The sequence below is a fragment of the Herpailurus yagouaroundi genome, unplaced genomic scaffold (assembly GCF_014898765.1).
Source record: "Herpailurus yagouaroundi ecotype Mexico unplaced genomic scaffold, PumYag 180, whole genome shotgun sequence".
Classification (NCBI taxonomy): domain Eukaryota; kingdom Metazoa; phylum Chordata; class Mammalia; order Carnivora; family Felidae; genus Herpailurus; species Herpailurus yagouaroundi.
The window spans coordinates 1,084,358-1,110,024 of record NW_024412411.1 but is presented as its reverse complement, the minus strand read 5'-3'; the positions used below and the strand labels follow the sequence as shown (position 1 = coordinate 1,110,024).

At 43.1% G+C, this 25,667-nt stretch overlaps 2 protein-coding genes across 2 annotated transcripts; one reads left to right on the top strand and one right to left on the bottom strand.

Moving 5' to 3' along the window:
* Window positions 1–463: 463 nt before the first annotated feature.
* On the top strand, window positions 464–1,402 carry LOC121039514 (olfactory receptor 52B4-like). Its single transcript, XM_040489759.1, has one exon. It carries the CDS (start codon window positions 464–466, stop codon window positions 1,400–1,402), a length of 939 nt encoding a protein of 312 aa, XP_040345693.1.
* A 16,328-nt stretch (window positions 1,403–17,730) lies between these two features.
* Window positions 17,731–25,432, bottom strand: TRIM21 (tripartite motif containing 21). Its single transcript, XM_040489143.1, has 7 exons — window positions 25,353–25,432; window positions 23,819–24,273; window positions 23,230–23,325; window positions 21,886–22,116; window positions 20,064–20,086; window positions 18,835–18,935; window positions 17,731–18,552 (listed from the first exon to the last, which is right to left on the bottom strand). Exons 2-7 carry the CDS (start codon window positions 24,224–24,226, stop codon window positions 18,002–18,004), a joined length of 1,410 nt encoding a protein of 469 aa, XP_040345077.1. The 5' UTR covers window positions 24,227–24,273; window positions 25,353–25,432; the 3' UTR covers window positions 17,731–18,001.
* Window positions 25,433–25,667: the final 235 nt, after the last annotated feature.

The window sequence follows — 25,667 nt, the reverse complement described above, 5'->3', positions numbered from 1 at the left end:
GGAGCCATGGTAGGTGCTCAGTAAGGCTTATTAAATTATAGTCAACTCAGTGACTGGTTTTGAGATACATATCACATTCAGATGGTCAAAGTAGAAATGGCAGTGTTTGTTTTTCACAGCTCTTAACTATTTATAACAACCTCAGACTAAGATCTATGGTGTTCTAGAGCTGGAACAACTCTCTTACAGATGATCTAATCCAGCTTCTCCCCAACATTAGATTTAAGGTGATAAGAGAGAGATCCAGAGGAGGGAAGTATTTTACTGAGATCAAATAGTAAATAGAATGTCAAAGAGTTTTAACCCATGTTTCCTGACTTTCTGACCAGGATCCTTTCCACTGCTCATCCAGTGACAAATGATCTATTCCTACCTCCCTTACTTCAACCCTTTTCACCTTTTTTGGCAAGATAGAAGTGACTGCAAGTCTTATACACCAACATCTAGGTGACTTGTCCTGGGAATGGCAACCCCTAACCACACTGGTGCCAGCCACTCACTTTTCATTCTGCGGGGCGTCCCTGGCCTGGAAGACCAGTACATATGGATTTCTCTTCCCTTCTTTATTTCCTACCTGGTTGCTGTCCTTGGGAATAGCCTCCTTGTCTTCATCATCATTACTGAACGCAGCCTCCATGAACCCATGTACTTCTTTCTCTGCATGCTAGCTGTGGCTGATCTCATCCTGTCCACTACCACTGTGCCCAAAGCCCTGGCCATATTCTGGTTTCGTGCTGGGGAGATCTCCCTTGATGGCTGTGTCACTCAAATCTTCTTCATCCATGCCACCTTCATTGCTGAATCAGGGATTCTGTTGGCCATGGCATTTGACCGCTATGTGGCCATCTGTGACCCACTGCGATATACTACACTGCTCAGTCATGCAGTAATCATAAAGGTTGGTCTGGCTGTGGTCCTGAGAAGCTTCTCTGTGATACTCCCAGATGTGTTCCTGGTGAAGAGACTGCCTTTCTGCCATAGCAATGTGTTACCACATACCTACTGTGAGCACATGGCTGTTGCCAAGTTTGCTTGTGCTGATATTCGTGTCAATGTCTGGTATGGCTTGTCTGTTCTTCTCTCTACTGTAATGCCAGATGCCTTGCTCATCTTGGTTTCGTATACCCTCATCCTCAATGCAGTCTTCCACCTCCCTTCCCGAGGAGCTCGGCAAAAGGCTCTAGGCACATGTGGCTCCCACCTTGGGGTCATTTCCATGTTCTATTTGCCTGGCATTTTTACTGTAATTACCCAGCGGTTTGGGCATCATGTTCCCCTCCATACTCACATTCTGCTGGCCAATATCTGCACATTAGCCCCTCCCATGCTGAACCCTATCATTTATGGGGTCAAGACCAGGCAGATTCGAGAGTGTGTGGTCAGTACTCTGTCTTCACAGTAGAAACATGTTGAGTCTGTGTGACTGATCTGGTGGTATGTTCACCACTATGGTGTCTCACATTTTGTTTCCCTATTTTGTAGAAACTTATTAACTAAGGGTTCTACTGACTGTGAACAAATGGATTTATCATGACTTTGAAAGATAGATTGTCATGTTGCCTTTATAAGGTAGTGTTTAGAAAAGAGCATGAGGTTTTTTGGATATGATATCAAAAGTACAGGCAATAAAAGCAAAATAAACAAGCGGGACTACATCAAACCAAAAAGCTTCTGCGCAGCAAAGAAAGCACTCAACAGAACAAATAGGCAACATATGGAATGGGAGAAAATATTTGCAAATCATTATCTGATAAAGGGTAAATAGCCAAAATATATAAGAAATCCATATAACTCAATAACAAAAGTCAGTAGTAAAGGAACAAATAACCTGACTTAAATATGGGAAAAGGCCCTGAATAAACTTTTTTTTTCCAGAGAAGACATACTAATGGCCAACAGGTACATGAAAAAGTTCTCAACATCACTAATTATCAGGGAAATGCAAATCAAAGCCACAATGAAACTTCACCTCACACCTTTTAGCATAGCTATTATCAAAAAGAGATAATATATGTTGATGAGGATGTGGAGAAAAGGGAATCTTGTGCACTGTTGGTAGGAATGTAAATTGGTAGAGCTCTAAGGAAAATAGTGTGGAGGTTCCTCAAAAACTGAAAACTAGAACTGCCATATTGTCCAGAAATTCCACTTCTGGGTATATATATGAGGAAATGAAATCACTATCTTGAAGAGATGTCTGTACCCCCTCATGTTCATGGCAGCATTATTTATAATAGACAAGACATGGAAACAACCTATGTGTCCACCGACAGATGAAAAAAAATGTGGCGCGCGTGCACACACGCACACACTGGAATACTATTCAGTCATAAAAAGGAAATCCTGCCATCTGTGACAACATGGATGAATCCTGAGGACATTAAGCTAAGTAAAATAAGTCAGACAGAGAAAGACAAATACTATATGAGCTCACTTGTATGTGGAATCTAAAACTGAATTCATAGAAACAGAACAGTTTGATGGTTGCTAGAGATGAGTAGTGGGGGATGGGAGAAAGGGGTGAAGGTTGTCAAAGTGTACAACTTCCAGTTATACAATGAATCAGTTCTAGGAGTGTAATGTACAACATGATGACTACAGTTAATACTGTATTGCATATTTGAAAGTCTCTAAGAGAGTATATCTTAACAGTTCCTACCACACACAGAGAAAAATTTAACTACATGAGGTGGTGGATGGGTTAACAAACTTTATTGTGTGGTAATCATTTTGCAATATAAATGTGTCAAATCATTATGTTGTATACCTTAAACTTACAAAATGTTATATGTCAATTATACCTTAATAAATCTGGATGAAAAAAATGTGGTAAATATATACAATGGAATATTATTCAACCATAAAAAGAAAAGCCTGCTATTTGTGATAACAGGGATGAACCTGGAGGACACTATACCAAGTGAAATAAGCCAGATACAGAAAAACAAAGACTGTGTGCTCTCTTATAGGTGGGATCTAAAAACCTCAAACTTCCAGAAGCAGAGAGTAGAATGGTGGTTTCCAGGGGCACAGGGGTGGGGGAAATAGGTATTGGTTGAAGGTTACAAACTTTCAGTTATAAGTTCTGAGGATCTAATGTACAGTATGATGACTATAGTTAATATATACTGAGAGTTGATATTAAGTGTTCTCACTATACATATACAAAAGGTAACTATGTGAGGCAAGGAATCTGTCAATTAGCTTCATTGTGGTAATCATTTTACAAAATATGCATATATATTTAAGTGTACATCTTTTTTTTTTCTCCTTTAAAGTTTTGTTTTATTAATTGTAGCATACTATTAGTAAGTATGAACTAATGTACATTTAATGGCATGGAAACTTATAATAACTTCTGTTGAATATAATTATTTGAATTTGCTTTCACTATATTATTATATAAATTTTTTTTTAATTTTTTAATATATGAAATATATTGTCAAATTGGTTTCCATACAACACCCAGTGCTCACCCCAAAAGGTGCCCTCCTCAATACCCATCACCCACCCTCTCCTCCCTCCCACCCCCCATCAACCCTCAGTTTGTTCTCAGTTTTTAACAGTCTCTTATGCTTTGGCTCTCTCCCACTCTAACCTCTTTTTTCTTTTTTTTCCCTTCCCCTCCCCCATGGGTTCCTGTTAAGTTTCTCAGGATCCACATAAGAGTGAAACCATATGGTATCTGTCTTTCTCTGTATGGCTTATTTCACTTAGCATCACACTCTCCAGTTCCATCCACGTTGCTACAAAAGGCCATATTTCATTTTTTTCTCATTGCCACGTAGTATTCCATTGTGTATATAAACCACAATTTCTTTATCCACTCATCAGTTGATGGACATTTAGGCTCTTTCTATAATTTGGCTATTGTTGAGAGTGCTGCTATAAACATTGGGGTACAAGTGCCCCTATGCATCAGTACTCCTGTATCCCTTGAGAAAATTCCTAGCAGTGCTATTGCTGGGTCATAGGGTGGGTCTATTTTTAATTTTCTGAGGAACCTCCACACTGCTTTCCAGAGCGGCTGCACCAATTTGCATTCCCACCAACAGTGCAAGAGGGTTCCCGTTTCTCCACATCCTCTCCAGCATCTATAGTCTCCTGATTTGTTCATGTTGGCCACTCTGACTGGCGTGAGGTGATATCTGAGTGTGGTTTTGATTTGTATTTCCCTGATAAGGAGCGACGCTGAACATCTTTTCATGTGCCTGTTGGCCATCCGGATGTCTTCTTTAGAGAAGTGTCTATTCATGTTTTCTGCCCATTTCTTCACTGGGTTATTTGCTTTTCGGGTGTGGAGTTTGGTGAGCTCTTTATAGATTTTGGATACTAGCCCTTTGTCCGATATGTCATTTGCAAATATCTTTTCCCATTCTGTTGGTTGCCTTTTAGTTTTGTTGGTTGTTTCCTTTGCTGTGCAGAAGCTTTTTATCTTCATAAGGTCCCAGTAATTCACCGTTGCTTTTAATTCCCTTGCCTTTGGGGATGTGTCGAGTAAGAGATTGCTACGGCTGGGGTCAGAGAGGTCTTTTCCTGCTTTCTCCTCTAAGGTTTTGATGGTTTCCTGTCTCACATTCAGGTCCTTGATCCATTTTGAGTTTATTTTTGTGAATGGTGTGAGAAAGTGGTCTAGTTTCAACCTTCTGCATGTTGCTGTCCAGTTCTCCCAGCACCATTTGTTAAAGAGACTGTCTTTTTTCCATTGGATGTTCTTTCCTGCTTTGTCAAAGATGAGTTGGCCATACGTTTGTGGGTCTAGTTCTGGGGTTTCTATTCTATTCCATTGGTCTATGTGTCTGTTTTTGTGCCAATACCATGCTGTCTTGATGATGACAGCTTTGTAGTAGAGGCTAAAGTCTGGGATTGTGATGCCTCCTGCTTTGGTCTTCTTCTTCAAAATTACTTTGGCTATTCAGGGCCTTTTGTGGTTCCATATGAATTTTAGGATTGCTTGTTCTAGTTTCGAGAAGAATGCTGGTGCAATTTTGATTGGGATTGCATTGAATGTGTAGATAGCTTTGGGTAGTATTGACATTTTGACAACATTTATTCTTCCAATCCATGAGCAGGGAATGTCTTTCCATTTCTTTAAATCTTCTTCAATTACCTCCATAAGCTTTCTATAGTTTTCAGCATACAGATCCTTTACATCTTTGGTTAGACTTATTCCTAGGTATTTTATGCTTCTTGGTGCAATTGTGAATGGGATCAGTTTCTTTATTTGTCTTTCTGTTGCTTCATTGTTAGTGTATAAGAATGCAACTGATTTCTGTACATTGATTTTGTATCCTGCAACTTTGCTGAATTCATGTATTAGTTCTAGCAGACTTTTGGTGGAGTCTATCGGATTTTCCATGTATAATATCATGTCATCTGCAAAAAGCGAAAGCTTGACTTCATCTTTGCCAATTTGGATGCCTTTGATTTCCTTTTGTTGTCTGATTGCTGATGCTAGAACTTCCAGCACTATGTTAAACAACAGCGGTGAGAGTGGGCATCCCTGTCGTGTTCCTGATCTCAGGGAAAAAGCTCTCAGTTTTTCCCCGTTGAGGATGATGTTAGCTGTGGGCTTTTCATAAATGGCTTTTATGATCTTTAAGTATGTTCCTTCTATCCCGACTTTCTCAAGGGTTTTTATTAAGAAAGGGTGCTGGATTTTGTCAAAGGCCTTTTCTGCATCGATTGACAGGATCATATGGTTCTTCTCTTTTTTTTTGTTAATGTGATGTATCACGTTGATTGATTTGCGAATGTTGAACCAGCCCTGCATCCCAGGAATGAATCCCACTTGATCATGGTGAATAATTCTTTTTATATGCCGTTGAATTCGATTTGCTAGTATCTTATTGAGAATTTTGGCATCCATATTCATCAGGGATATTGGCCTGTAGTTCTCTTTTTTTACTGGGTCTCTGTCTGGTTTAGGAATCAAAGTAATACTGGCTTCATAGAATGAGTCTGGAAGTTTTCCTTCCCTTTCTATTTCTTGGAATAGCTTGAGAAGGATAGGTATTATCTCTGCTTTAAACGTCTGGTAGAACTCCCCTGGGAAGCCATCTGGTCCTGGACTCTTATTTGTTGGGAGATTTTTGATAACCGATTCAATTTCTTCGCTGGTTATGGGTCTGTTCAAGCTTTCTATTTCCTCCTGATTGAGTTTTGGAAGAGTGTGGGTGTTCAGGAATTTGTCCATTTCTTCCAGGTTGTCCAATTTGTTGCCATATAATTTTTCATAGTATTCCCTGATAATTGTATCTCTGAGGGATTGGTTGTAACAATTCCATTTTCATTCATGATTTTATCTATTTGGGTCATCTCCCTTTTCTTTTTGAGAAGCCTGGCTAGAGGTTTGTCAATTTTGTTTATTTTTTCAAAAAACCAACTCTTGGTTTCGTTGATCTGCTCTACAGTTTTTTTAGATTCTATATTGTTTATTTCTGCTCTTATCTTTATTATTTCTCTTCTGCTGGGTTTAGGCTGCCTTTGCTGTTCTGCTTCTATTTCCTTTAGGTGTGCTGTTAGATTTTGTATTTGGGATTTTTTCTTGTTTCTTGAGATAGGCCTGGATTGCAATGTATTTTCCTCTCAGGACTGCCTTCGCTGCATCCCAAAGCGTTTGGATTGTTGTATTTTCATTTTCGTTTGTTTCCATATATTTTTTAATTTCTTCTCTAATTGCCTGGTTGACCCACTCATTCGTTAGTAGGGTGTTCTTTAACCTCCATGCTTTTGGAGGTTTTCCAGACTTTTTTCTGTGGTTGATTTCAAGCTTCATAGCATTGTGGTCTGAAAGTATGCATGGTATGATTTCAATCTTGTAAACTTATGAAGGGCTGTTTTGTGACCCAGTATATGATCTATCTTGGAGAATGTTCCATGTGCACTCGAGAAGAAAGTATATTCTGTTGCTTTGGGATGCAGAGTTCTAAATATATCTGTCAAGTCCATCTGATCCAATGTGTCATTCAGGGCCCTTGTTTCTTTGTTGACCGTGTGTCTAGATGATCTATCCATTTCTGTAAGTGGGGTGTTAAAGTCCCCTGCAATTACCACATTCTTCTCAATAAGGTTGCTTATGTTTATGAGTAATTGTTTTATATATTTGGGGGCTCCGGTATTCGGTGCATAGACATTTATAATTGTTAGCTCTTCCTGATGGATAGACCCTGTAATTATTATATAATGTCCTTCTCCATCTCTTGTTACAGCCTTTAATTTAAAGTCTAGTTTGTCTGATCTAAGTATGGCTACTCCAGCTTTCTTTTGGCTTCCAGTAGCATGATAAATAGTTCTCCATCCCCTCACTCTCAATCTAAAGATGTCCTCAGGTCTAAAATGAGTCTCTTGTAGACAGCAGATAGATGGGTCTTGTTTTTTTATCCATTCTGATACCCTATGTCTTTTGGTTGGCACATTTAATCCATTTACATTCAGTGTTATTATAGAAAGATACAGGTTTAGAGTCATTGTGATGTCTGTATGTTTTATGCTTGTAGTGATGTCTCTGGTACTTTGTCTCACAGGGTCCCCCTTAGGATCTCTTGGAGGGCTGGTTTAGTGGTGACAAATTCCTTCAGTTTTTGTTTGTTTGGGAAGACCTTTATCTCTCCTTCTATTCTAAATGACAGACTTGCTGGATAAAGGATTCTCGGCTGCATATATTTTCTGTTTAGCACACTGAAGATATCGTGCCAATTCTTTCTGGCCTGCCAGGTTTCAAAAGAGAGATCAGTCACGAGTCTTATAGGTCTCCCTCTATGTGTGAGGGCACGTTTACCCCTTGCTGCTTTCAGAATTTTCTCTTTATCCTTGTATTTTGCCAGTTTCACTATGATATGTCATGCAGAAGATCGATTCAAGTTACGTCTGAAGGGAGTTCTCTGTGCCTCTTGGATTTCAATGCCTTTTTCCTTCCCCAGTTCAGGGAAGTTCTCAGCTATTATTTCTTCAAGTACACCTTCAGCACCTTTCCCTCTCTCTTCCTCCTCTGGAATACCAATTATGCGTATATTATTTCTTTTTAGTGTATCACTTAGTTCTCTAATTTTCCCCTCATACTCCTGGATTTTTTTATCTCTCTTTTTCTCAGCTTCCTCTTTTTCCATAACTTTATCTTCTAGTTCACCTATTCTCTCTTCTGCCTCTTCAATCCGAGCCGTGGTGGTTTCCATTTTGTTATGCATTTCGTTTAAAGCGTTTTTCAGCTCCTCGTGACTGTTCCTTAGTCCCTTGATCTCTGTAGCAAGAGATTCTCTGCTGTCAGCTATACTGTTTTCAAGCCCAGCGATTAATTTTATGACTATTATTCTAAATTCACTTTCTGTTATATTATTTAAATCCTTTTTGATCAGCTCATTACCTGTTGTTATTTCCTGGAGATTCTTCTGAGGGGAATTCTTCCACTTGGTCATTTTGGATAGTCCCTGGCGTGGTGAGGACCTGCAGGGCACTTCACCAGTGCTAAGGTGTATAACTGGAGTTGGTGGGCGAAGCCGCAGTCAGACCTGATGTCTGCCCCCAGCCCACCGCTGGGGCCACAGTCAGACTGGTGCGTGCCTTCTCTTCCCCTCTCCTAGGGGCGGGATTCACTGTGGGGTGGGGGGCCCGTCTGGGTTACTTGCACACTGCCAGGCTTGTGATGCTGGGGATCTGGCGTCTTAGCTGGGGTGGGTAGGCAAGGTGCACAGGGGCAGGAGGGGCAGGCTTAGCTTGCTTCTCCTTAGGTGATCCACTTCAGGAGGGGCCCTGTGGCAGCAGGAGGGAGTCAGATCAGCTGCCGGAGGTTTGGCTCCACAGAAGCGCAGAGTTGGGTGTTTGCGTGGAGGGAGCAAGTTCCCTGGCAGGAACTGGTTCTCTTTGGGATTTTGGCTGGGGGATGGGCGGGGGAGATGGCGCTGGCGAGCGCCTTTGTTCCCCACCAAACTGAGCTCTGTCGTCTGGGGGCTCAGGAGCTCTCCTTCCCTTTGTCCTCCAGCCTTCCCGCTTTCTGAGCAGAGCTGTTAACTTATGACCTCCCAGAGGCGAAGTCGCGCTTGCTTTCGGAACACAGTCTGTCAGGCCCCTCTGCTTTTGCAAGCCAGACTCGTGGGCTCTGCTTGGCGGCGAGCCGCTCCTCCGCCCTGGCTCCCTCCCGCCAGTCCGTGGAGCACGCACCGCCTCGCCGCCCTTCCTACCCTCTTCCGTGGGCCTCTCATCTGCGCTTGGCTCTGGTGACTCCCTTCTCGGGATGGAGTCAGCTAAATCCCAGCGCCTGCTGCCCCCTGGGGGCCGCAGTGCGGCGGAGCCGGCCGAGTGTCTGGTCAGCTCCGCAGGCCCCCACCCCACCTGCCGGCTGCAGCAGCTGCTCTCAAGTGTACATCTTAAGTGTATGCAGTTTTTATGTCACTTATACCACATAAAGCTGGAAAAAAATTAAATATAAATACATAGTTTCATAAAGGGATGGGCACCACAATCTCTAAATTCCCTGATTATACCTTTATCATAGGGCTGTGATAGAACTAAAAATATAAACAGGATCTTGATATGCATGACATAGAGTAAGCAGTGGATAAGTTTTTAACTTCTACCTTAGCTTATCTTTTAAAATGTAGTGCAGGGGCGCCTGGGTGGCGCAGTCGGTTGGGCGTTCGACTTTAACCAGGTCACGATCTCACGGTCCGTGAGTTCGAGCCCCGCGTCGGGCTCTGGGCTGATGGCTCAGAGACTGGAGCCTGTTTCCGATTCTGTGTCTCCCTCTCTCTCTGCCCCTCGCCCGTTCATGCTCTGTCTCTCTCTGTCCCAAAAATAAATAAACGTTGAAAAAAAAATAAAAAAAAAAATAAAATGTAGTGCAATAATTTCTGCCTCTTCTAATTCAAAAAGAAGTTATGGAATCAAATGAGATCACAAAAGTTAACAGGCCTTATTTGCATTTTAAAGGAAAATATTAATCATAACTGGAATTGGTGCTGGTAGAATCTTCATTTCTCAAGAGAATTTTGTGTGATCTGTGCGGTATACAGATCACTTGTTAGTAATTACCGATGGGGATAGAAATCAAGATACTATTATCTTTACCACTTAATTTCTTTCAGTGGGGACCAAAGCGATGGTAGTATGTCATCTGTGTAATAGACATCTCCAAGTATTGGAGTAACCTGATATGCCAAAGAATTCAGATTTTGAGAAATGAGAGTATTTAAGTTTATATCATTATGATAGCTTTCTCCCATAAGTATATCAATTAAAGGGAACAAATCATCATTTACATTGGTCAACTCCAAAGAGACAGAAGCAGAGAAGTATATTTTATAATTTACCCTTAAAAAAATTTCTCTATAACCTTGACATGCAGAATCCAACCATTCCCCAGTTATAACCCCATTCACAGAGAACTGACCTCTCCTTTTCTTCCTTCAGTTTATCAACCAAAGCATGATTAATTTTGTCAACTTATATTGATTTAGCTCTGCAATGTCGCCATCTCGCCTGAGGATTTTGTTCTCTTTATCTTTTCTTCAAAGTACCTTCTGTCCAGTGTTAAGACAGACCATTACTCATACTTACAAATAACTCATCACTAAATTTTAAGGTCGCTGATATCTTTGTACAGTATCTACATTTCATGAAGTGGATAGCAGATTTACTAAAGACTAGCAGATTTCCTGAAGGAAATTTGAGATTCTATTTTATTAAAAAAATTTTAATTCTAGTGTAGCTAACATACAGTGTTCCATTAGTTTCAGGTGTACCATATAGTGATTCAACAGTTCCTTACATTACGCTGTGCTCATCAAGGTGAGTGTACTTTTAATCCCCTTCACCTGTCTCATCCATTCCTCCACCCACCTCCTCTCTGGTAACCACCTGTTTGTTTTCTATAGTGATGAGTCTGTCTTTTGTTTGTCTCTATTTGTTTCTTAAATTCCACATTTTAATGAAATCATATGGTATTTGTTTTTCTCTGAATGGCTTATTCCACTTACCATTATATTCTCTAGTGCTATCCATGCTGTTGCAAATGGCAAATTTTCATTCTTTATTATGGCTGAGTAATATTCCATTATATACATATAATAAAATATACATATTCCTGTATATATATACACCACATCTTATTATCCCTTGATTTATCAATTACACTTGGGCTGCTTCCATAATTTGGCTATTGTAAATAAGCTGCAATAAACATATAGGGGTACATATATCCCATCGGATTAGTATTTTCATGTTTTTTTGGGGTAAATATCCAGTACAGCAATTACTGGATAGTAGGATAGCTCTATTTTTAATGTTTTGAGGAATCTCCGTACTGTTTTCCACTGTGGATGCCCAGCTTGCATTCCCACCAATAGTACATGAGGGTTCCTTTTCCTCCACATACTTACCAATACTTGTTTCTTGAGTTTTTGCTTTTAGCTATTCTGACAGGTGTGAGATGATATCTCATTGTGGTTTTGATTTGTATTTCCCTGATGATCAGTGATGTTGAGAACCTTTTCATATGTCTGTTGGCCATCTATGTCTTCTTTGGAGAAATGTCTCTTAATATCTTCTGCCCATTTTTAACTAGATGATTTGGGTTTTTTCTTGTGTGTGTTAAATTGTGTAAGTTTTTAATATATTTTGGATACTAATTCTTTATTGGATATGTCATTTGAAAATATCTTTTCTCATTCAATAGGTTGTCTTTTAGTTTTAGGTTATTTCCTTTGTTAAGCAGAGCTTTTTATTTTGATGTAGCCCCAATGGTTTATTTTTGCTTTTGTTTTCCTTGCCTCAGGAGGCATACCTAGAAAGAAGTTTCTATGGCCTATGTCAATAGGTTACTGCTTGTGTCCTCCTGTAGGATATTTATGGTTTCAGGCCACACATTTAGGTCTATTAAACCATTTTGAGCTAATTTTTGTGTATGGTGAAAGAAAGTAGTCTAGTTTCATTCTTTTGCATGTTACTGTCCAGTTTTCCAATCATCATTTGTTGAAGATACGTTTTCTCATTGGATATTCATTCTTTCTTTGTCAAAGATTAATTGATAATATAATTGTGGTTTTATTTCTAGGTTTTCTATTCTAGTCCATTGATCAATGCATCTATTTTTATGTCAGTATCATACTGTTTTAATTATTACCACTTTGTAATAGAACTTGAAGTCTGGAATTGTGATGCCTCTGATTTTATTTTTCAAGATTGCTTTGGCTATTCAAGGTCCTTTGTGGTTCCATACAAATTTTAGGATTGTTTGTTCTAGTTCTGTGAAAAATGCTATTTTGATTGGGATTGCATTAAATGTGTCGATTGTTCTGGGTAGTATAGACATTTGAACAATATTTGTTCTAACCCATGAGCATAGAGTGTCTTTCCATTTCTTGGTGTTGTTTTGAATTTCTTTCAACAATTTTTTTATAGTTTTCAGAGTACAGGTCTTTCACCTCTTTGGTTATTTTTATTCCTAGGTATTTTATTGTTTTGGTGCAATTGTAAATGGAATTGTTTTCTTAATTTCTCTTTCTGCTGCTTCATTGTTGGTGTACAGAAATGCAACAGATTTCCATGTTGATTTTGTATGGTGCAACCTTATTGAATTATCAGTTCTAGCAGGTTTTTTTGGTGGAGTCTTTAGGGTTTTCTATACATAGTATCATGTCAGCTGCAATAGTGAAAAGTTTTACTTCTTCCTTATCAATTGGGTTGCCTTTTTGTTGTCTGATTGTTGTGGCTAGAACTTCTAGTACTATGTTGAATAAAAGTGGTGAGACTGGACATACATCTTTGTCTTGTTCCTGACCTTAGGGTAAAATCTCTCACTTTTTCCCCAGGAAGGATGATGTTAGCTGTGGTTTTTTTTTTTTTTTTATATAAGGCCTTTATTATGTTGAGATATGTTCCCTCTAAAATTATTTTGTTGAATGTTTCTATCATGAATGGAGGTTGTACTTTGTCAAATGCTTTTTCTGCATTTATTGAAATGATCATATGGTTTTAATTCTTTCTCTTGTTGATGTATGTATCATGTTGATTGATGTGTAGATACTGTAGCACCCTTGCATCCAGAGAATAAATTTAACTTGATTGTGCTAAATGCTTTTTAAAATTGTATTGTTGGATTCAGTTTGGTAATATTTTGTTGAGGATTTTTGCATTTATGCTCATCAGAGATATTGGCCTGTAGTTCTCTTTTCTTGTGGGGTTTTTATCTGGTTTTGGCATCAGGGTAATGCTGGGCTCATTGAATGAATTTGGAAGTTTTACTTCCTCTTCTTTTTTTTTTTTTTTTAAAGTTTGAGAATAGATATTGACTCTAAGTGTTTGGTAGAATTTACCTGTGAAGCCATCTGGACCTGAACTTTTGTTTGTTGAGGTTTTTTTTGATTACTGATTCAGGTTCCTTGCTGGTAATCAGTATGTTCAGATTTTGTGTTTCTTCCTGCTTTAGTTTTGGTAGGTTATATGTTTCTAATTATTTATCCATCTCTTCTAGGTTGTCTTGTTGGCATATAATTTTTCATATTGTTATAATCCTTTGTGTTTCTGTGATGTTGGTTGTTATTTCTCCTTCTTGTGATTTTATTTGAGTACTCTTTTTTTTTTTTTTGATGAGTCTGGCTAGACGTTTATCAATTTTGATTTTTCAAAGAACAAAGCTCCTGGTTTCTTTGATCTGTTCTATTGTGTTTGTTTGTTTCTATATCCTTTATTACTGGTTTTATTGTTGTTGTTTTTCTAGCTCCTTTAGGTGTAAGGTTAGGTTGCTTATTTGAGATTTTTCTTGCTTTTGAGATGGGCCTTTATTGCTATAAGTTTCCCTCAGAACTTTTGCTGTATCTCAAAGGTTTTGAGCTGTTGGGTTTTTATTTTCATTTCTCTCCATGTAGTTTTCTATTTCTTCTTTGATTTCTTGGTTGACCTATTCATAGTTTAGTAGCATGTTATTTAACCTCCATGTATTTGTGCCCTTTCCAGATTTTTTTTCTTGTGGTTGATTTCCAGTTTCATAATGTTGTGGTCAAAATAGATGGTAGGACTTTGATATTCTGAATTTGTTGAGACTTGTTTTATGGCCTAATATGTGCTCTATTCTGGAGAATGTTCCATTTGCACTTGAAAAGAATGTGTATTCTGCTGTTTTAGGATGGAATGTTCTGAATATATCTGTTAAATCTATCTGGTCTAGTGAGTCATTCAAAGCCATTGTTTCTTGTTGATTTTGTTTTGTGATATGTCCCAAAATATGTCTATTTTGTCCAAATATTGCTACCTTACCTTTCTTTTTCATATGTTTGCATGATAAATGTTTCTCCATCCCCTCACGTTCAATTTGCATGTGTCTTTAGATCTGGAATGGGTCTCCTGTAGGTAGCATATAGATGGGTCTTGTTTTTTTAATTCACTCTGTCACCCTATGTCTTTTTATTGGAGCATTTAGTTCATTTATATACAAAATAATTATTAATACATATGTATTTATTGCCACTTTTTAAAACTTGTTTTGTGGTTGTTTTTGTAGCTGTTCTCTGATCCTTTCTTCTCTTGCTCTCTTCTCTCATTGTTTGCTGGCTTTCTTTAGTGATATACTTGGATTCCTTTATTATTATTTTTTGCATATTTATTACTGATTTTTGGTTTGTGTATGTAACATCTGCATATAGCAGTCTATATTAAGTTGATGGTTGCTTAAGATTGGACTCAGTCTTTACTCCTCTCCCCCATGTTTTAGGTAATGGTGTCATACATTTTTTTATTTTGTGAGCCTGTTGCTGTTTTTTACAGATATACTCATTTTTACTGCTTTTGTGCTTCCTACTTTTCTTACTCTTATTTATGGTCTTTCCTTTCCTTTTCAAGAGTCCCCTTTAACATCTCTTGGAGGGCTAGTTTAGTGGTTTAGCGTTTGTCTGGGAAACTCTTTCTCCTTCTATTCTGAATGATAGCCTTGCTGGATAGAATATTCTTAGCTGCAGATTTTTTCCTTTCAGCACTCCGAATTTATCATTCCACTCCTTTCTGGCCCACAAAGTTTCTGGTGAAAAATATACATATAGCCTTATGGATTTTCTCTTGTATTTAACTGTCTTCTTTTATCTTGCTGCTTTTAAAATTGTCTCCTTATCACTACTTTTTGCCATTTTAATTACTATGTGTCCTCATGTGGACCTCCTCGGGTTGATTTTATTGGGGGGACCTCTGTCCTGAATATGGATTTGTTTCCTTTTCCAGATTAGGGACATTTTTAGCTATTATTTCTTCAAATAAATTTTCTGGTCTCTTCTCTCTTTTCTTCTTCCTCTTCTGGGATCCTTATAATGCAAATGTTATTACGCTTGATGGACTCACTGAGTTCCCTAAGTTTATTCTCATTTTGCATTTTAATTTTTTCCTGATCATCTGTTCAGCTTGATTACTTTCCATTACTCTGTCCTCCGGGTCACTAATTCATTCTTCTGCTTTCTTAGCCTGCTATTTATTCCATCTAGTGTATTTAAAATTTTTATTGTGTTCTTTTCTGATTGGTTCTTTATCTCACTATTAAGGGTATCTTTGATGTTCCCCACTCTTTTCTCAAGTCCAGTATCTTTAAATCCCCTATCAGGCACATATATCTGTTTTGTTTAGGTCTCTTGCTGTGGTTTTGTCCTGTTCTTCCGTTTGGGACATATTCTTCTGTCTCTTCATTTTGTCTTACTCTGTTTCTCTGTGTTAGGACAGTCAGCTATGTCTCCTTCTCTGGAAAGTAACAGCCATGTGAAGGAGAGGTCTTGTAGTACCCTGTAATGCAGTGTCCCCTGTTCACCAGAATCTGGCACTTCAGAAGTCTCTCCTGTGTGTGTGCATATGCCCTGCTGTTGTGTCTTAGATGCTTTTTCCTTTAGTCCAGTTGTCTCCAGTGGTTTTCTCTATCATGGGCAGTGTTTTGTCTCTGTGGTGTTACTAGACCAGCTGGGAGCCTCCTTCATCTGGAGTTAGATCATACATTTGCCAGAGATGCAGTAGCACCAAGGTGCCTTTCCTGTGTTGTTCCTGAGAAATTTTTGTTATTGGGCACGGTCTGCTGTCAGACCAGATGTCTTCCCCCAGCCCACTGCTGGGGCACCCTTCTGACTGACATTATGTGGTTGTCTTCCCCTCAACCCAGGAAAGGAGTCACTTTGGAGTCATGTTGTCAGGCTTGTGGTCCCAGTTTGAATGGCCTCTGGCAAAGAGCATGTTGGAGGAGGTGGACTGCACTGTGCCTGCAAGGTTTGCATGCCAGCAAGAGGGGACCTGCTGCCACCTCTGAAACCAGGCTGGTCAGGGTAGGGCCCATGGTTTAACAGGGTGCACCATGGTCTGCTCGTGAAATGAGACTTACTACCACTGCAGCTGCTGGTACCAGGTCAGTAGGAGCTGATCTGCAAAGCAGATGGGTGAAACAAGCAATTTTAATAAGGTGTGTGCTTCTTTTCCTCAGGAGGGGGCCTGCTGCATCTGCCTCCAGGACCAAGACTGCACAATGTGTATGGTTGGGGGCTGTAGTATTGGTACGGTTTGCACTGGTCTTCTGGGGGAGGGGACAGCAGCGCTGGGACTGAGGCAAGCATGACTGGAAAGGACAGACCCACTGCTATGTGGGTGGGTGGGACTTGGTATAAGCAAGTTAGGTAATGAGTGTTGGCATCATGTTGTTTCTTGTAGATTGCCATGTTTATTCTGGGCATTGTCGGAGAGATGTGCCGGTGAATGGTGTCTCCTGGATGAGTCCCTCAGCATACCCTGCTCTTCAGGTACAGGCTCTGAGAGGAGTGAGTCTCCCTTCCATATGCCCCAGATGTTTTTCAAACTGCTGCTTCTATGCTGTATTTTTGAGGGCTGTTTGTCCCACTGTCTCTTTAAGGCGGGCACTCAGCTTCCTATTGTCTCTCTCAAAGCTAAGTCAGCTGATTTGTAAAATGCCAGGCTTTAAGTCCCAGTGGTTGTAAGAACTTAATGAAATTCAGCTCCTCTGGTTTTCAAAGCCAAAGGTTACGGGAATTTGTTTTCCCTGTGCAGGTTTCCTAGTGTGGTAGAGGCTGCTTCTTGCCCTTCTCTGTGCCACTGGCTCCCTTCTTCCTGTGGAGCGCCCAGCTTTCCATCTGTTCATCTCCCGACTGATCTCCACCCTTTCTACCCTCTTCAGTGTGGCCTCTTCTCTGCCTTTAGTTGTGGAGTTTGTTCTGCCAGGCTTTGGGTCATTTTCTGGGTTATTTATGCTGATGTGGGTGTTATCTAGTTGTATCCGTGGGATGAAGCGAGCTTAGGGTCTTCCTACTCTGTCATCTTCCCCGCCTCCCCCTGAGATTCTATTTTATTTATTTTTTTTTCAACGTTTTATTTTTATTTTTGGGAGAGAGACAGAGCATGAACGGGGGAGGGGCAGAGAGAGAGGGAGACACAGAATCGGAAACAGGCTCCAGGCTCTGAGCCATCAGCCCAGACCCCGATGCGGGGCTCGAACTCACGGACCGCGAGATCGTGACCTGGCTGAAGTCGGATGCTTAACTGACTGCGCCACCCAGGCGCCCCATTATGGATGTTTTTCTATAGGTGGTGTGGAGCCGCTTATATGTGTGTACATTGGAACAATAATCCTAGATGTATATGAGAACGAGGATCGAATGGGTTAGATTGAGGCCCCACGTACAACGGAAGCCCCTTTGCAAACTCTGCAAAGGTAAATAACCGAGATCTGACTAAAGGCCTAGTGATGGAGAGGAGAAAATGAGACTTGAGTCACATAAAGAAGGCAGAAACATGTTTTGGTTGATCCAGAAGATTTGGGCCAGTTTGTTTCATAGAGGGAATTATAAAGCAATCTAGGGAGGGACGCTGATGGTGAAGGTCATCTGACAAATTTTCAGTGAAGTCCCTGCCAAAGTCTGCTTGCTGGTGTCCTGACAGGTCTGCAGAGACAAAGTGGTTCAGAGTTCATGCGGAGATGAGGCAGGGTCAGTGGCTGAGAAGGGCACCCACAGAGGGGGTGCTACCAGTGGTCAGAGGATCCCTACCAACCCACCCCCAATGGACGGAGGACAAGAGGGGCTGAGTTACTTCCTTCATCATTAAAACCAGTACTGAAGAAGGGCCGCAGAGGTCCAGCGAAGGCACATTCGGAGAAAGTGTAGATGAGGGAGCCGTGGTCAGTGATGTTGTAGAAGGAGACAGTGCTGGCCTCATAGTCAAGGAAGATCCCAACTTGGCATGGAGGCACCCGAAGGTGGAGGGGAGTCTGGGGGCTGGTGCCAGCCTCATATTTTTGTTTGTTCCACAGCCAAATTGTCCAGAAGCCATTTTGGGGGCTGAGCAAAAAATGCCCTTTCCTCCGCACAGAGTCTCTACAAACACCCAGGTCCCAGGCCTCCTTTCCTGTCACATCTACCTCCCAGTAAACCTTTCCAGAGTCAAAGAACTGGGCACCCAGGACCATGGGATAAGTGTCAAATCTGCCCTCATTTTCAGGCACTTCCTGCCGGCTGCCTCCAAGCCTCACTTGTCTCCGATCCTCTGACAGGATGAGCCACGGATTGGCTGTGTATGGATCCAGAGTGATGTGTACTGCAGAGAGGGGACCAGAGTCAGGCTGGGAGAGTGTGGGGAATCAGGAACCTGGTGTCTCTGGTTGGGGATGAGGATGAGGGGCTGTGGATAAGGAGGTATCTGTGAGCCTCACTGTGGAAGGAAATGACTCCCAGCCAGGCCTGACCTTTGAGGGAACCACCTTCTCTACCTGTCCCTGCCTCACCTACCCTGACCTGCTCTCTCTCCCTGACTCTGGGACTCTGCTTCCTCATCACCCACTTCTGTTCCCCAGTCCCAGTCTCTTGGTGGTCGCCTCACCTCCGTAAGTCCTCAGCATCCTTTTCAGCCCTGGCACGAGGCACACACTCCTCAGGTCTGGAGGGGTGATGTCCAGATTCTTCAGGTTCCAACACTCACTCCTGAGGCAAACAGAGTTACAGACCCTGTCCCCAACTCCCACCTTACCCTCCTGAACCCTGACACTATAACCTCCCTTGTGGATGAAAATTTAACTCAATGCAAATTTATAAAAACCTCCTTTGCTGGGATCCCTGGGGGTGGGGGTGGGAGGCAAAAGGAGGTAGGATTTAGTTCCTTTCTAGGCCTTACTGGTTACACGGGCCCCTGCAGCTATGGATAGTTTGTATCTCCTCTCCAAGCCTGAGGTCAGCAGGCACTCACGGTTTTACACTGTTTCATTTTATCACAAGGCATCTAATACAGATGGAATCACTTCTGTAAGGAACCTCAAGGCATCTCCCCATATCATGGGTCTTACTCTCTGGCTCTTTCTAGGAGATTCATAACTGGTTGTAGACTCAGAACTTAATAGAAATTTCCCTGTTGGTTGGGGCTTCACTTTGTAAGGATGATACAGTATAATTACTTCCGGCAGCTCACCAAGATGTCTGTTAATTAGCTTCACAACAGAAAATATTTTACGGAGGTTTGGGTATTTGAGAATAGGGATGAGAATGGGGGGAAAAATGAGTGCATGTTTTTCTAACTCAAAAACCTTTTCCACAGGTATATGTGCTTCCTGCCACCTCCTCCTTTTTTTTTTTTATTTTTTTTATTTTTTTAAATTTTTTTTTTTCAACGTTTTTATTTATTTTTGGGACAGAGAGAGACAGAGCATGAACGGGGGAGGGTCAGAGAGAGAGGGAGACACAGAATCGGAAACAGGCTCCAGGCTCTGAGCCATCAGCTCAGAGCCTGACGCGGGGCTCGAACTCACGGACCGCGAGATCGTGACCTGGCTGAAGTCGGACGCTTAACCGACTACGCCACCCAGGCGCCCCTCCTCCTTTTTTTTTATGTTTATTTTTGAAAGGGTGAGAGAGAGTGTGAGTGGGGGGAGGGGCAGAGAGAGAGGGAGATAGAGAATTCAAAGTGGGTTCCAGGCTCTGAGCTGTCAGCACAGAGCCCAATGTGGGGCTCGAACCCACAAACCACAAGATCATGACCTGAGCCAAAGCTGGACACTTAACCCACTGAGCCACCCAGGCACCCCCCTGCCCCTTCCTCTTACAAAGAAAACTCCTTACCTTCCCAGGACACTTTTCACCTCCTGAGGAGAAAAGAGAGTGTGTAAATTCTGGAATCACTGGTTTACCATTAGACCTCATTTCTGTGGGTTAGGTGATGCCCCCCAGCCCCCAAGACCCACAGGACACTGCTTTACTCCATTCCTCTGGGGCCAATGCCTGAAAGACCTTTCTGACCAGCTTGAAGCAGAAGGGGTGTGGATGCTTGTGGGGTAACCAGGGTAACCACCGTGGGTGTGACCTATAGCTAAGAGAAGGATGACCAGTTTAAGGACTCTGATTCAGAGGACAAATTAGAAAGCCCCGATTCCTGGAAGAAGAGTGGAAAGGAACAAGTAGCCCAGCCTGGCTGAGTCCCAGAGGCAGTCACAGGGAAAGAATGGCCAAGTCAGGATGCACAGAAACTGCTCTATCTCATTTGCAGGCTTGCATTTGGGGGAAGGAAAGGCTCTGTCTTACGTTGGAGTTAATGCTGCCTTCTCATATGTATGTGAAATCAAATCACTTGAGAATATGCTGTTGCAGGGCTTAGGAACCCTTACCCAGGAATTGGCACACTCCTAGGCCCAGTCAAAAGTGCATTAGAAAGTGTGGCTCAGTGTTGGGCAGAACCAAGATTTAGACAATAAGAGGGCCTACCAAGTCAAGCCAATCCAGGAAGCCTTTTTTGCACAAACCAAACTAAACAAATAAAAAAAATGGCTTCATGACCACATCTGACAGAGACACTGGCAAGTTTGGGAAGAGAAAAACTGTATAAGGTTAGAGCAGAGGGGACTTTAGAGACCCGCTAGTCAATAGTTTCCCCAAACGAGGCAAACACATTAAGGGATGCGAGAGGATTTTAAGTAGCACACACATCAATGAGTGTCTAAAAAATAGTTATGTGCTCATTTTAATTTCAGCTCTGCCACTTACTATTTGGGTGAACTTGGTCAAGTTATTTAGCTGTAGTGTCTAAGTTTCTCAACATCTCTGCCCCTCTGTTTTCTCATCTATGAAATGGGGATAACGTGATCCAACTCACTGTATTGCTGTGACAGCCTGAGTACACAGAGGCAGATACTATGTGTCATTTAAGAATCGGCGGTGGTTACAAAATTAGAAAAAAATCAGTAACCTATCAACGCAGGATTTCTTGGCTCCTATCGCTTAGGACAAATTTCCTGTTAAGCTAAATTTCTTCAGGTGAAAGAGTGAGATGTAAAGAACAAACATATGCCAACAGGTTTGGGTAGTTCACAGAAGCAGCAGAAAGTGGGAAGAGGGTACATTTATGACTAACACTGGGGGATCCTTGTTATTCAGTCCACTCCCTCCCCTTGTTCCACAGATGGAGACATTAGGTCTAGGAAAAGGAAAGGACTTAACCTAGAATTATGGAGCGAATTGGTGGCAGGGCTGGGGATGGGCCACTGTCTCTTAATTTCCAGGGCACTGTCTTTAGTTACATTTATGAAAACCTGCTCGTGGTCAAATGCTCACGTAAAAGCTTTTGTGGTTTCTCTCATTTAATCCTCACAAAAATCCCTTGAGATATGTAACCTTATAGTATACATTTAACATAGGAGAAACCTGATACTCAGAAAAGTTATGGAACTTTCTCAAGGTCATGAACCTGGAAGGTGTCAGAGCAGGCACTTACCTGGGATGGCTGGTTCTTTGAATTGCTGTATGGAGTATTTCCTCCTAACTCTGCACCTTTCCCATGACTTGAGCGCAAACCAAGCATGGGTCCGAATTCCAGTTTGGGAACATTCCAGGGACCGGGTTTAGCCTTTTTTCAGTTGTTCCTTGAACCTCAGGGAGGGGGATGGCTCACCTGCAGCAGCTCCAGGGCTGAGCCCCTGCTCCTCTTCTCCAGCTCCACGACCAGCTCCTGCAGGGCCTGGCTCTTCTGGGCCAGTGTGGCCTCCCTCTCGCCCAGGATTCTCAGCTGCTCCTTCTCCTCCACCTCTAGCTTCTGTAGCTGTCTCTGTTCCTCTGCGGCCAGGAAGTTCTGCTGCTGCACAAACTCTGTGTGAATCCTCAGTTTGTGTGTCTCAACCTGACTCTTTGGTGTAAATGGAAACAGAGAGGTTTTTATCAAAATCTCCTAAGCTTCAGGAATCAAGGTACTCCTATCGGTTTCTATTCCCTGTAGATTCACCACTCAGACTCTGGGTCTGAGAGCAAACACACACACACACATACACACACACACACACACACACACACACACACACACACAGGATTTTTCTGGGGAGATAAGTGAGTGAGGCTTCTGGGCTCAGAGGGGAATGGGATTATTTGGGGGGGGGCACACTGTAGCTGTCCTACAGTTGCATATGTATGGTAGCAGACTTTCAAAACCCACTCAGTACCCAAATGTGCCTCCGTGTCTTCATTTCTCAGGGAGTTCCTGAGACAGTCACATCCATCCCTACCCCCAACAACCTCACAAAGACAGGCTCACAACACTGCTCTGAAGTCCTGAGGAAAGGGAGTCTTTGGGATAACCTCTGCTTGTCCTCTCCTGCTGGTGACTGGAAGGTCACCTAACGACACAGGATGACTCCTTTTGCCACCACAGCCTGACTCATCCTTCTCTGATCCCAAATCTTCCTTTTCTGGGCTCAACAGGCCATGAGTTCCCTCCACTCTTCTAATCCCTGACTACCCTACCTCCAAGTTATGGGTATAGAACAAACTTTAGGTCTCCATTCTACTTTGGATGAGTGATCTGGATATGGTTAAGCAACCACCTGGTCAGATTGGTTTTTCTACATTTGGTCTTGGTCATTCCCTTAAGTCTGTTCCTCACAGCCCTTGTCATTTACTGACAGGCCTGGCCATCGGGCATCTCTCCTGGGAGACCTCTGTTCCAGACGCTGAGGCAGTGATTCTGTCATTTCCTAAGACTGGGTTCAGGGAGCAGGAGATTTAGGGTATGGCTTGTTCCTCTCAGCACTTTTTCCTAAGACTCTTGATTTTTCTATCTGATTGGGAGCTCTCTCCTTTTTATTCCTCTCTGTCAGGAGGCCTAGAGGATAGCTGGTTCTTGAAGAGTGAGATATCCTGACTATCACTCCTCAGATGGGCATAGCTATGGTTACAGCTTGAGTCTGGGACGCTGGATTCTGCCCTGGCTTCTGATCTGAGATTCCTTTTAGGACATGATTCTTGCCTTCCAGGCTGCTCTCTTCATTGCAATATCCACTTCCAACTCCTCCGCCAACCGTTGTCCTGTTCTCAGGTTCCCTAATGCCACCTGGAGCTTCTCCTGTAGAGGACAATAGGTTAGTGACCAATCAGACCAAGAAGTCGGGTGGGGTGGGGTGTGGTGGGGCGGGGTGGCATAAGGAAGGAGAAAACCATGCTGGTTCTTTGAAAAGACTGAGTGCTGAGAAAGAGGGGAGACTACAGTCTGGGGTGGAAATTCTGTGGATGGGAAGACTTTGGAAAAAGCCTAATGTTTCTTACAACATAGAGCTACACTGTTGGTAGTGGGCATGCTCATTCCTAATTAATCAGGAGACAAGGAAATGTGATTCTGGTAGCATTTCCTCAGGGTATTCCCCACTCCTGGGAAATGAGAAAGTTGTACCAAGTTTGCAGTTCTTGGCTTAAGTTAGACACGGAAGGTGGGAGGCACCCTTCCTTTCCCCAACCCCTCAACTCCACAGGTGACTCTACCTCCCCGGCTCTGGGGAACAAAGCACCCACCAGGGATGCCTCTCCTTCTACATGCTTTCGCCTCTGTGCTGAGGCCTCACCTTGTACTCCTGAGCAGCCTCCTCAATAGGGACCATGTGGTGGTTACGGTGGTTCTGGGACTGGGAACACACCCAGCAAAGGATCTTCCCGTCTTCCTCGCAGAACAGGTGCAGTTTCTCTCCGTGCACCTCGCACCGCTCCCGCTGCATGCCCTCCTTGGCACTCTGGTCAATTTGTTTAAGGTTGTCCACCATGTTGGCCAGCGGCCAGTTGGGCCTGACGTTCCGGAGCAAGAAGATGTGCTGACACACAGGGCAGACGCCGCCCCCATCTTTTCCGACCTGAGAGATGCAGTCGTGGCAGAAGCTGTGGCCACATTCAATGCTCACAGGCTCCACGACAGGATCCAGGCAGATAGGGCAAGTGACCTCCTCCCACATCATCGCCAGGGGCGCTGCTGAGGCCATTGCGGTAACGTTCCTTTGAGGCAGCCCTGTGGAGAGCCTGCGGAAGCCTAGTAGGAGGGGAGAAAAGGAAAAGAGAAAATGAGAAGGGTTGTGTGAGGGAAAAAAAAAAAAATAAAAAAGCAATCCCAAGGAAACCCTGAGGAAGAGTGAGGTGGAGGGTGTGAAAATAAGATGAGAACGTTAACTTGAGCAACAAGAGCTTCTCCTCCCTAGTCTCATCCACTGATCCAGCCAGACAGCGGGGAAACGCGGTCTCCAAAAGAGAGCAAGATTGTTTTGGGGAACTTCAGAGATAGAGCTGTGTGCAACTCCATCTTCAGCAGGTCCACCGCTACTTAAACCCTCGGCCCCTGGGCTTTTCCTGTGCGTCTTCTCCCATGTCGGGTGCCAGGGCACTGCCAAGCAGCTCGTGGTAACAGGTGCGGCCTTTTACCACGCACTCTCCATGCGCTACAGGAGGTGCTGCGTGCTTTGCGTACGTCTTCGTTAGTCTGCGCGATAATGGCAGGAGTTATGCACAGGTTACAGGACTGCATACATAAGAATATGTTTACAAGTGTGTACATATACGTGTAGTACGTATACATGTATGTGCTTGTATGTGTATGTACGTGTTCACACCCACCCACCCACGTGGTAGAGCGCTTCCCGGGCGCTCCTCTCAGCTTCCGGAACCTGGTAACAGTCCTCATTGCCTCTGGGGCACAGACCCAGACCTATCTACCACCCTGCCCCTCTCACTCCCAGAGGGGAACTGTGGAGAGGAGGGTCTCCAGGACTGCGGACCTACCCACGCTGGGCTGCCCTAGACCACGCTTCAGGCTAGGTTGCTGCCCCGTTCTCCCTGCCCAGGCGGCAGCAGCAGTAAGGCGGCCCTCGCCCCTTCTCCCTTTCCTGTAACTCGGAAGTCACGTACACAGCCAGGCCCCCTCCCAGGCAGGCTGTCAGCCCGGGAGGAACCGCTGGGCTTGGGCTGATCGAGACCAGTTCCTCTGCGGAGAAGGGAGAACAGGGACCCCAGGCTCTAGGGATGAGATCTGGATAGAAGGGGACCCTCAGATCCGGGGCAAGGGGGAGATGTCCCCCAGCCAGGGCTGGGGCGCTTGGGTTTGGGCAAGTCACTCACCTTTTCAGGGGAGTCCGCAGCTGGCGGCAAGTTCCCTATTTCACTTTCGATTTTCCTTCAGAGGCAAGTCTGAAAGGGAGGCGGGCCGAGGGTCAGGGAGTGGGAGGAGCTTGGGAGGAGAGGGTGATGCGCAGGGCGGAGCTAAGGGGCAGTGGGTGGAGGAGGCTCAGACCCCCCGGGCAGACACTAAGCGAAAGCTCTTCAGCATTTCAGCCTTGCTGAGCGCTCCCTCCCAGGTCCTCAGTATCTAATGGTCCTCAGCACCTACTAGATGGAGGATTCGTGCTGCCTTCTTTGACGCTGGTCACCATCACT

Coding starts and splice junctions, on each gene's coding strand:
- LOC121039514 (XM_040489759.1), top strand. CDS start 464: ATGGCAACCCCTAACCACACTGGTGCCAGCCACTCACTTTTCATTCTG.
- TRIM21 (XM_040489143.1), bottom strand. CDS start 24,226: ATGGCCTCAGCAGCGCCCCTGGCGATGATGTGGGAGGAGGTCACTTGC. Junction 22,117..23,229: donor TGAAGAGAGCAGCCTGGAAG/GCAAGAATCATG, acceptor TTTACACCAAAG/AGTCAGGTTGAGACACACAA. Junction 18,553..18,834: donor GATGCTGAGGACTTACGGAG/GTGAGGCGACCA, acceptor CCCTCTCTGCAG/TACACATCACTCTGGATCCA.